This window comes from Desmodus rotundus, chromosome 9 (genome assembly GCF_022682495.2).
Source record: "Desmodus rotundus isolate HL8 chromosome 9, HLdesRot8A.1, whole genome shotgun sequence".
NCBI lineage: Eukaryota > Metazoa > Chordata > Mammalia > Chiroptera > Phyllostomidae > Desmodus > Desmodus rotundus.
Window position 1 is genome coordinate 86,912,057 of NC_071395.1, and position 12,169 is coordinate 86,924,225.

The 12,169-nt window shown below is 45.6% G+C and overlaps 1 protein-coding gene and 1 long non-coding RNA gene across 7 annotated transcripts in view; one reads left to right on the forward strand and one right to left on the reverse strand.

The window, feature by feature from the left end:
* LOC123477955 (uncharacterized) overlaps positions 1-12,169 on the forward strand; it is a 55,663-nt gene that overhangs the window by 20,650 nt on the left and 22,844 nt on the right. For 4 of the 6 annotated variants that reach the window (XM_045182420.3, XM_045182422.2, XM_045182423.3 and 1 more), the window contains exon 2: positions 10,719-10,915. In XM_045182420.3, coding sequence (XP_045038355.1) covers positions 10,747-10,915 — 169 coding nt within the window. In that variant the 5' untranslated portion in view covers positions 10,719-10,746. Of the gene's footprint in view, positions 1-5,304; positions 5,442-6,115; positions 6,135-10,718; positions 10,916-12,169 lie in introns of those variants that run through there. The other 2 variants (XM_045182419.2, XM_053911480.2) reach the window with 2 other exon arrangements.
* Positions 451-4,312, reverse strand: LOC123477956 (uncharacterized). The gene is made up of 3 exons (XR_006653026.3): positions 3,742-4,312; positions 1,253-1,335; positions 451-979 (listed from the first exon to the last, which is right to left on the reverse strand). It is a non-coding gene; the product is annotated as an uncharacterized lncRNA (long non-coding RNA).

Sequence of the window (12,169 nt, forward strand, 5' to 3'; positions counted from 1 at the left end):
GGGCATATTAATCATCTTATACAAAAAGATATTTTTAAAGTACAAGAAAAATATACTATTTTAGTTTAAGTTTCTGTGTCTCTCTCACACACCTTCTCTCTCTTTATCCATAAAGAATATGGAGGCAAACATCAGCCTTTCTCCACCTATATACTTACAATGTCTGAGTTAGGAAATGAAGTGAAGTTATCCTGTGTCTAATTTAACATGGTACGTTGAAGCTGGAATCCATTTCCGTACTGAGACGGGAAGACCACATGGTCACCAGCTTGCACAGGTAGCACGAGCACCTGGCGGGGAGCGCCGCCTCGCAGAATACACGAACCCAAATAGATGCATCCCAGTTGCTACTCTCCTAGAGCAGGTCCTGCGCCTAAAACCGCTTCTCGGGTGTCCGTCTGCAGCCTCCTGTAGTTTGCAGTGCCGCATAGATTGCCCCCCCGCGCCCCCCCCCCCCCCCGCATTCTTCTGTCCATTCTGCCTGAGGAAGGCTGCGGTCTAACGAAGCTCCCACTCAGGGTCCCTGCACGGACGGACTATTGATGGAAGAGTGTGGCAAGACGTTGTTCAAGACAACCACGGCCCCACGGCGTGAGAGTGAACTGTGGGGGCAGAGAACGAGGGGGGGCGGGGCCCGGGTGGTCTCCATTGCTGGAATGGTGAATTTGTAATCAAGAAACCAAAATTCTAGGCCCAGTTCTATCATTAACTGAAGTCTTCCTTCTCTGTATTTAAAAAAGAAAAAAAAAAAGATTCTTCAAACTCAGAGTTTTACACGATCTCAAATATCATCCAGTCTGACTCAGAGGGAATCGCCACTCCCTAGTGCAATTTAGGTTCCTCGGGAGAAAGGCTTTTGTTGTAATGGTCTGACGCAGATGGTTAAAGATGCAGTAAACCAGACCTGCCCTTGTCATCATTTCATGGTTGGCAGCCCTGGGCTCTGCATCGGAGGGGCACGTCCTGACTTGACTTCTCCCTGAAAGGCAGAGATTCTGGATGGGAGGATTTCTCGCATGCATACTCAGCCTCTATGTTATAACGCATTAGCTTAAGTTCTGCTGCATACAGCATATAAATAGGTGTGGTCCATGTGTTTTTAAAGTGTAGTTTATTACACAGAAGTAGCACGTGTTTATTTTAGAAAATCAGAAAATTCAAACGGTACAAGGGATTTTGTATAGGGAAGATATAAATAACCCACAATCCAGGAAATTCTATGTATCTGCTTTTGCCTGTAGATAATACTTACACAACATGAAATTATCTTGCACTCATTGTTCTGTGTCCTTTTCCACTCAGTAATGTATGATGAGCATCTTTCTACTTGTCATCCTTTCAAACCAAAGAAAAGGAAATTTTGATACAGGGGTATTAGCTAATATTTATCAAATACCTAATTTTTGTTTTTCTATGTCCTTTAGCTCAATTAGTTTATTTAACCTCCACAACCACCCCACGAAGCAGGTATGACTATAACCTCTATTTTGAACATGAAGAAACCAAGGTGCAAAAAGGTTGTGTAACTTACCCAGAGTTACTCAGATGGAAAGCGCTAGCGCCGTGCGGTCTGGCAACGGATCCACGCTGGCGACCACCACGCTGTACTGACTGAACACGCACCCTCTTCCCTGATCCCAGTCTTCCCTCTCATGCAGCTTTAGAGAAAGGGAAAGAGAGACAAGGTAGGCCAAGGAGAAGAGAGAGAATGAGAGAGAGAGGGGAGATGCATGATGGAAAACAGAGAAAGGGTGTCAAGAGGCAATGTAGAAAAAGTAATTAGCATCGTGAAGAAGTAAAACACCAGATTGAGCTCCATGAAATCCATGTTTGTGAGTCAAAGGCAGTTGAACATTGGTAAACTCATGGGGGGCAATGTATTAAATTCCATCACCAGAGACGTTCCTCACGGCTCACTCAGTAATCATTCAGGAGCAATGTATTTAAGCCTAATCAACCTTGGGAATTGGGTTGAATTATTAAGCAAAGAATCAAAATAATGAGAATTAAAAGCCCCTCGGGGGAAATCTATAGTCTTTATTTGATGGCCAGGTGAATCAAATGTTGAATTGTATTTACATAAGGGGTGGGTATCGGTACTTGGCATAGAAGGTCCCTTTAATTTATTTAATCTTGGTGATGGTTCTTAATGTCCAGTAGCATTAACATCACCTAGGAACCTCTTTGAAGGGCAGACTCTCAGGTACATCCCAGGATCAGGGTGCAGTGGGCCCAAGATCTGTATGTAACAAGCCCTCCTGGAGATCGGGTGCACCCCAGTTTGAGGACCCCGATCTGAGTAAGACAGAAGATTGTACAGCTGTGAGAACTGAGCATTGTAACCTAACCAAATGCTTCTCCTGGCTCTCTGCTGTACTCAGGGGCATTTCATGTTTCTCTCCACCACCTGTATCTGTGTTTGGGCTGACAAGTGACCAAATGAACAGCACCCTGGGCTCTGAAGAAACCAGTGGGTTTATCCATGTGTGGGATATTTTCAGCCAGAACACGCCCTGGAGCTTGGGTGAGTTTACTGGGGGGAAAAGGAAGTCATCAGAGTTGAGTGCTTTGGTAGGGCTATCATAGAAATAGAATATATAAATCCCAAAAGTACAGAAAGAGGGAATAAGTAGATTAAAGAAAATTTACTTCACTAAAGGAAGTTAGGAATAAGGGAGGGAGGGAAAGAAAAAAGTATAATAAATAGAAAAAATAATATGTCGGACGTGAGTCTAAATAGCTCTTAGGATAAAGATATATAGCTTATACTAGAAAAATACTAATCAAAGTAAACATGTTATAATCATATAAATGTCAAATAAAATAGACTTTAAAGGAAAAATATTATTTAGGCACAAGAAAGGTTATCACATAATAAACTAGAAAAGTGTAACAAACTAGAGACAACAAATATCAGCAACAGAATCTCAAATTATTAGGTTGGGCTGTATGAAGTCAGTACTTGACTGACCTACAAAAACAGTAATTCCATGTAGAATAAAAGTCAATAAAATTATGAACACTTAAACTTCTTAAAGTGTGACTTAAACATTCATCTGTTACAAACTGATCAAGCGATCAAATAATTAATAATTACATTGGCTATTTGAACATCATGATTAAGACACTTCACAAAATCCACGTATTTGGAATTCTTATCTCAACTCTTAGATAATCCACATTCTTTTCAGGAAACATTTCAAAACTTGAGCACAAACTAGGCCACAAAGGACATCTCAATAAATATCTAAGAATTGGTAAACCATGCGGACTATACTCTTTGACCACAATACAAGAAAACGAAAACTCAATTCCCCCCCAAAATAGCCCCAAATATTTTTGAGTATTTGGAAACTAAAAATGGGTCCATATTACTCCTAAGTCACAGGGGAAGTCAAGACAGAAATTAGAAATAGTGTCCAGATGTTTATCACGATCTGGTTTTTCCCATAGTATGCAGCCAGTGTGATTTAACAACTGGCAATGTCAGTAAAGCCGATACTGTGGACATCAGGAACCAAAAAAAGCCTTTAGTGGGGAAAAAAAAAAACCTATAGTCTTAATTATTCACTTCGCCTATTTGTCCACAGATTTTTGTGTCTGGATTTTATTCAGTGTTTTCTCCATGTTATTCCCCAGGGCTCCTCTAAGAACTGCCCCTTTCTTCCCCATTGAAAACTCCCAGGTGCGTGACCCCAGGGTTGCAAAACCTGCTGTGGCCCCAAAGGCATCGTCACCCACCTGCACACTCTGGACGGCTGAGGGAATACCCCTGGGAATATTTGGAGAGGTGGTCATACGTCATCGCACGATACCAGCTGCTTTCATTTCCCACAGTAGTTTCCCCGGTCTGTGACCTCACATCTAGGCGGACCCCGGTAGGCAGTCTTGCTGAACTAGGCATCTCCCTGCTCACGGAGAGGGGCGGATCGGATCACGTCCCTTTAGAGTTCCAAGGAAATGGAATGAGCAACTGTTTAGAACAGCGTCTGCTTTCAAACGGGAACAGTACACATTTGAGCAGGGGAATGTGTTTTGCTTCACTGCTCACTTCCCAGTCCAAGTAAAACACATCCTTAAAATGCCACGTGTGTTAAACACACAGGGGAAAACATGCAGAAGTAAGCAAAGCTGAAACCCCTTCTTCAAGATTTCAGTTAGAAAGACCTAGGAATTCCATCTGCAGCATTCTTCCAGGAACATCATAATGTCAACATCCCAAAGGAGTCTGGAGCCCCAGATCAGGGTCTGGGATTCCAGACAAAGGATGAAGGGACAGGCCCACGAATCTTGGGATTTTGTATAAGGGCAAAGGCCTAGGCGCAGGCCACAAAGACTGAAATCCTGTCAAGGCTGTTGAATCTGAACGCCATCCAAGAATGTCCCATTTCACTAATTGGAAGGCCGCCCAAGTAAGAAAAACCTTGATGCCGTGGGACAGCGCCAGGTAATCAGCTCGCCTCTCTTTCCTTTTGTGTGACCTGGGACAAGGTCTGAGTGTCAGCAGCACGGTCGTTCTTAGGCAGAGGGTTGGACCAATCTGTCTGCTGGTATTTTAATAACATCAATAAGGAAATTATTACAAAAAAAAAAGTACATGACCTTGCCGTAGGGGAGAGGGGATATGGATATTTTTCTTTCTGTACTGATTTCCTTTTCTGTTATTGTATTAAAAATAATTTAATGAGTAAAAGTAATGACTGTATTAGATGAAATTCAGTCACCACCCCCAATCTGACTAGTGGCTCAAAGGCGAAATCCAGTGGAACAAGCCCACCTTGTGAGGAAGGCAAGGGGAAAGGATCGAAATCTACACAGAACCCCCAGAGAAGTCAAAAACACGAAGCTCGCGTCTCACTCCTTTCTTATTCTGAAGCTCCCGTTCCTGCTGCCGGCAGAGAGAAATAAAAATTGCCAATCAAGGGTAACTTACTCGGCTCCTGTTGGAAACATTTCACTTTGAGATTAATTCAGCCTTGTCTGGGTCAATACCCAGTCAACACAAGGCTGTTTCCTCCCTCTTCCAGGGGGTCACCTGTCCCCTCCTCCTTCCAACATGGTATCCGGCTGGGCTGCCGAGGGAGCGGGCATACCCTTGCAGCGGGGGTCCTTGGAGTCCTTAGCAGCAAACCGGTCTTGTCCTTAAATGTCCCGGGCTGGTGTTTATGTAGGTGTGGCTGACCTTACTGTCCTTTGTGAGAATCATCGCGCTGGTATCTGCTGCTGAAACCTAAGGTCTCTGTGGTCCCTTAAATCATCAGGTCCCTGTGCCTTTGTGGCCTCCTGCCTTCTTCCTGCCCACAGGCCTGCGCCAGGACACTGCTTCTCTCCACGCCTTGGTGTCCCCTGACCAGAGCAGACTGGAACTCCGGGCGATGAGAGACCCTCTGCCCTGGCTGTTCCCCACCTCCAAACTGTGGTCCACGGAGTGGAAGCAGAGGGTGAGCCAGGATGTGCTGATTCACCCCAGACCTGCTGGGGTTTCTGTAGGGGATTCTAATGCCTCAGCACCCTGACCCCAACTTTTCTTAAGCCTGGTGGGGTGGCAGAAGGGGAAGCCGGAAGGAAGAGGAGGTCACTTCCCAGTGACCAAGCTGAGGCACTCATGCTGGCTCCATCCCCACAGAGATGCCCTCGCATCTCCCATGGCAATGCTTTCTACTTCCTCTTCCTGTCTCATAGAGATCACCCATAAGTCTTTTCCTCTGCCTGCTCTGTAGCTTTCTTTAAAATATTTTTTAAATGTATTGATTTTAGAGGGAGGGGAAGGGGGGAGAGAGGCATCAGTTTGTTGTTCCACTTGTTTATGCATTATTGGTTGACTTTTGCATGTGCTTGACTAGGGATGGAACCCTCAACCTTGGGGTAACAGGACGACACGCTTACCAACTGAGCTACCCAGCCAGGGCCTCTGTACTATGGCTTTGTTCCTATTTAATCTAGCCTGTTTCTTTATATGCTAAAGGAACCTCTAGGGATTTAGAAAGCCCTTCCTGTCTTCACAAAGCCTCATTTGCACCTTGCTGTGGATTCTACACTCATCCTGAGACTGGGCCCTGGGTCTAAGTCACCGCTGGCAGTGGCTCTCTGGCGCGAAAGGAGCCCGGCCCTACGAGAGAGTCTGCCTAGGGAAGGTCACTATTTTTTTAATTTAATTGTTCGATTTAAATTTTTCATTCAATTTAAAAAATGGTTGAGTTACTGTTAACACACCAGGAGCTTCCAGTTTGCAACGTTTGCTAGACAATAACAGAGAAACTCCACCCCAGCACCCCACACCCCAACACGCCTCCACCCATGAATGTGTGTTTCCTGTCCAACCAACAACCATTGTGTGTGCACTTTTAGAGTAAGAACATGATGGACTATGGTGGACACCAGCATGAATTAAGTATCATGCTGAGAACTTCACGTGTCATATCATTTAATCTCCACAACAACCCTGCAATTTACATATATGTCATTACCCGCACTTTCAGATGAAATCACTGGGTTCAAAGACGTTAGCCCCAAGCCTGGAGCCACAAATAGAAAACAGCAGAGCTCAGGGTTCAACACAGCCTTCTCTGACTGCAACACTTAAGCTTTTTCTATCGAAAGTAGGTGACTTTCCTTTGTACAACCCTGAGATTCTAGGCACGCCAACCAGAAACCCACGGGACAATCTATCCTTCCAAGTCAGTTACCAGTGATAACCTTGAGATAATGCATTTTGCACTGCAGGCTGTTCACCAAGCACCCAAATGTTATGCTTCCTAAAAGCACCCTGGACACCTTTAGAACATCAAACAGAACAGGAGATAAGCAAAGTAGAGAGTGGGGCAGTGTGCGCTCGGAGAGGCAGGCTGGTGGAAAAACCAACAGAATCTGCTGAAAATTAATAGGAAGGCAGATACTCAGCTGAGGAAATGCTAAGTGGTGTCTCAGATCATTTTTTCCATATCTGATTTACAGAGAAATGTCATTTTAAGAGTGGCTTTTAAAAAATGGATTCCACTTGCTAAAACTCAAAAGGAAAATAATCAACAAACAGATTGTATCATCCCCTAAGCATGCCTTGCAAGCCCCAAGTACTTCCTTCTCTCTCTGCATCGTAATTCTTGTCCTCCTTTCCAGAAGTTTCTGCCATCCCTCTCAGCACAAACAGTTCTCAGACTCCCTGCACTCATATCTCACTGAGCAATTTTATTCCGATGCAGGAATAAGTTCTGGTCAAAGGAGACGTTGCAAAGGAGAAAATCCATGGTTATGTATTTCCATATGCTATGCCATTGACCAGACTTATTGCCAACCCTTGAATCATCTCTAATTCCCAACTTGTCTCAACCGCCATCCCATGTCTTCCAAATGTGTCTATCATGACTTCTAAAGTGAAAACAATACATTAGAATGTGCCTTTCAAGAGGTGTATTGCCAAGAGACTTCTTTGTTTCTACATAGGGCTTAGTAGCGGGTATCCCCAATTAACAAGTCCAAAAGGACTCTTATACCCCACCTTCCTACACAACAGCTCTTCCTCCCCCAAGGGCCCCATCTCTGCAAGTAGCACCATCATCCACCCTCTTGCTCAGGTCAAAACACCAGCATGTCCCTTGAGTCTCCCTTTCCCTTATCCCCTCTAGCCAATGCATCAGCAAGTCTTGCAGAGCCTACCTCCAACTCCAACAGCCCTCGTTCCCACCTTCCTCTCTCTGTCTCCAGGGATGCTATCCCAGGGCAAGCCTCCATCACCTCTCACCTGGATGGATGCAACTGCCTGCACCTGGCCCCCCGGCTGCCACCTCCCCACTCTCCAATCTGTTCGTCATAGATTATCCAGCCTAAGTCATCCTCATAAAATGCAAATCTACCTATGACATTTTCTCCTGGCTTTCCATTGCTTCAAGAATAAAATCTAAAATCCTGAACATTTCTTATGAGGCCCTGCCTGATGTGTATCTGGCCTCTCTCCAGCTTCATCCATGATTCTCTTCTCTCCCTCTCTCTCTCCCTTCCCCCACACCCTCACCACACTGGCTTGTTTTCTCTTTGCTCAAATATTACAAGCCCTTGACTGTCTCAAAGCCTTTGCAATGGCTGTTTCTTCTGCTTGGAACGCTCATCTCCCAGTTTCTGTTTGAATGGCTTGTTCTAAGCCTTCAGGTCTTAGCACTTGATTCATTTGCCCAAATAGCCTTTTCTGACCACCCAATCACTCTCTCCCTCGTTTATTTCCCTTCAGATCTGCAATCACTTCACTCACATACGTACCGACTGACTCTCTGTTCCCACCCTACTCCTAACACCCAGCGTAGAGCCTGAGACCTAACGGGGGCAGATAATGAGGGTTGAATAAGGAGAGCCCACAAACACCACCCTATGGCTCCAGGGAAGCCCACCTCAGAGTCAACGCGAGGGGAGAAATGTCACTGCCTTGCTGTGAAAGCCAACAGCCCGTTAAACTTAGAAAAATACGCTTTCAGCTAAAATCACAGAAGATATTTTCTAACTGATTATGCTGAGCTGGGAAGTAAAGATAATAAACACATTTAATCTGAACCAGGTGGAAATTTGGCCAGCTCCCCACTGGTTGGTTGACTCGGGCCCTTTAAAAAGCATTCTCTGCTCTTCAACATTATCTGAGTATAATTTTTATATACCAGCATGTGCGCTGGTGGCGGTCACCCGCAACTCCCCAGCAGTCACTTGATGGCCCTATTTATCCTGACAAGGCAAGGCTCAGTGAGTCCCGTGGGCCCATGCTCATTTACATGACGCCCGAGTCCGGTAGACGGTAACGCTTAGCTACAACTTTATAAACAAGCATATCAAAGTGAGCAAAGCACTTTAAGATCCTTGAATAGGGCACTAGAGACACGTATCATAACATTTATTGAGTGTAGATTTCCTTCATGTGCCAAGTTATGCCTTAGGGTTGTCAGTGTGAATGTGACAGCTCGCTAGACAAGTTGGAGGCATCGGTGATCACACGCAGAGCAGATGTTCCAAGCTGGAGAGTTTTATTTTCTAAAAAACTGCTTGGCACACAAACTGCCTAAGATGGACCTTTTGAAAGGAGTGAGAGAAACTAGAGGTGAATAGAGCCTTCAGAAACCCAGTTTAAACTCACAAGAGAAAAACGATGCCCTATTTTTTGTTTGTACGCATAGGGAAAATCTCAGGTTTCTGTCCAACTTACCAGAGAGGACAGCTCCATCACTGTGTGATGCTGTTATTTCTAAATCCTTCACCGCTCTTTCCTAAATATCACCTCTAGGATGCTGGTTTTCAGAGTAAGTTTCTTTGGTGCTCAGGGGGAAAAATTAAACCCACCAAAGAAGTTACCACTTAGCGCTTCTTCAGATGGGCGGATCGCAAAACGCCCAAATAAAATTCTGTCCTGCTCTCTGAGTCTTTACTGCAGCAGAAGAGTCTCAGCAAACCCCAGATGCAACCTTCCTGGGCCCAGAAGCACCCCCTTGACTATCTGCTCCTAAGGGTGGTCATCACTGCGGGTCTGGGGCTGATTCAATCTGACCCCAACTCAACTCTCCCTTCTGCACGGTTCATATATTGGATCTGCTGTCTTTTGTTCCCTTCTACCTTCACCAAATACTTTGTCCTCTGTCCTTCCAGCCAACCACACATCCACCCATCTATCTATCCATTCGCACATCCCTCCATCCATCTGTCCATCCACACATCCCTCCAGCCATCCAGTCATCCAATATGGATTGAACCAGATACAGTCTTGCTTGCTAGGGATACACTGGTGAACAAGATGGAGCCTATGCCCTCAAGGAACATAAAATTTAACAGTGCATACAGGCATGGAAATGGACCATTTATTGCACAATTGGTCATTGCTAAAAGGGAGATATCCTAAAGGTGATGGGGACCAGAGGGGGGCAGGTCTAAATCTAAGGGTGATATTTGGGGGAAATTATGGACAAGCACCATGAAGTAACACATAGGAGATCACTGGAAGGAGAGGGGTACAGAGGAGGGAAGGAGGGGAAGTGCTACACTCCAAGCAGAGGGACAAACACAAGCCAAGTCACGGAAGCCTGACAGCCCGCAGCACGTCCTGGGCACGGCAGTGGTTCTGCTGGTAAAAGAGCGCCAGGGGAGGTGTAGAAGGGAGGATAGAGGAGTGAGCAGGGTCTGATCAGGAAGGACCTTGGGATTCAAATGTTTGAGAGTCACTGAAGAACTGTGTTGAAAACTCCCCCAAAATATAAACAAATAATTGATATGATGGGAAATGGGGAAAAAGAAAACACAATTTAACATGCACTATATTAATCTTACCCCATAAAAATGAAATACTAGCTCTTAGGTGTTTCCCAACCTCCTGCGTTTCATCCCTATAAGAATGGTTTTCTGACTGTCTGTGTGTGTGTGTCTGTGTGCTCATCGGTGTGTGTGAATGTGTTCAATTCTTTGAGGTCAGCACTGGAAGTATTATACATGGAACACCTGTTCTCCAGTTGTCCTGCTCCTTGGGAACCATTCCCACCCTTCTGTCATTATGACTACATGCAGATGTGCAAAAATAAGTGGAAAGCATCCCTTTATTTTTCTCCCAGATTAAATGCACATTCATGAAGTTGGGGGTCCCCTTCAGTTCCTTCCTGTTCTGAGCATTTGTTGGGTCATTCCTCCAAGGTTGTCATATCACTTAAAATGTCACACCTGATGGTGCGTTTTTTGTTTTAATTTTATTGTTTTATGTCTAGAGCTCCCCGGGAGAGGAAGAAGGAGAACATGGAGCCTGAGGAGCTGCAGGAAGGCCAGGCCTGGCCTCGTGGTCAGGTGCTGCAGAAGGGGGAAGGCGCCCAGATCACGGAGGACAACGCAAAAGTGGCAGGAGGTGACAAGTCTACTGAAGAAGGCCCTCCTCTCAGTGAAACAGAACCGCAAAAAGACGCCAAGGGTAGGTAGGGCCAGCCAGGGCTACGGTGCAGCTGCAGGAACCCTCCGGTTTTATGAAACGGGGGCCCGGACCTGGAACCCCCTGGGCCCAGGGCAGATCCTATGGGACAGGAAACAGTGAAGGCTGTAAACAGCAGTTCTGCAGAGCCACTGCTACTTAGGACAACTTCTGGCTCAAAAGCTCTAATCTCCATATTTAGTGTTATCTGCTTTGGGGCCAAAGAGAACTGCTTCCAATGAAACCGGAGGCCGTGAATATTGATGAGCTCGATAGCCACATCCTGTGTCCTGGGTCCCAGAGGGTCAGCCTCGACTTTTCCATGAGAGAAACTGACTCTGGAAGGACGAGTGGAGAGCACCATCTCCTGGGGGTGGCTTGGTTCTGGCCAGGGGCCCATAACCCCTGGCCCTCTTCACTGATTTTACTTCTGCAGAGTTGGGCATTTCCACATTGGGCTCAGTCCGTAAGCCCAGCAAAGCACACACCTGAGCCCTGGGCACACCCCATTGACGCAGGGAAGAGCCACTAGCCAATGAGGTATCCCAAGTATGAGGAACAAATTATACCCCTGCCAGTAGCTCCCAAAGCTCTAGTTTACCAACCTGGAGTTAACCATATGGAGTAGCTGGTACTGTTTGTGCCCAGAGAGCTGGGGAAGGCATAGAGGCAAGACACCTTTGCATTTCCATCTGTTTCTCTAGCTAAAGAAAGCAAACCTTTTGCAAATATATCTACATGATGTTTCTGCTAAGTGGGTGTCATTGATAGAGGAGGGGAAAGCACTGGCGTGTTTCTCAGGTGAAAAGCTATCTTTAAGCCTCATTTCCTAACTGGCAGATGCAGCCCTTTCTGGCCATTAACATGGAGCTATCACTTACTCCAAGTGTGAAACCGAGTGACAAATTGCAATTGCCAAAGGGGACACATCAATTCTCCTAATTACCTTGAGAGCCCTATTCACAGAATCAGAAAGGGTGTCTAATTACGTAGACACTGCTCACTTCTTGATCATCAACAGCTTCAATTCCCTAAAAGTCTTCTTGGTTTGAGTCACATTCAGACCAATGAAAGCTGTGATGATGTAAACCGGATAGACAGAGCTTGGCAAATGGGTCATTTGCAAAGCCTGGTCTTACTCCCCAGGACTACATCTAGTAAATTAAGGAGAATGGCAGGGTAAGAAAAGATGCAGCACAAGTAGGAGAGAGAGGGGAGTCTTCACTGCAGATGGAGTTCAGAATGTGCCGTTCACTG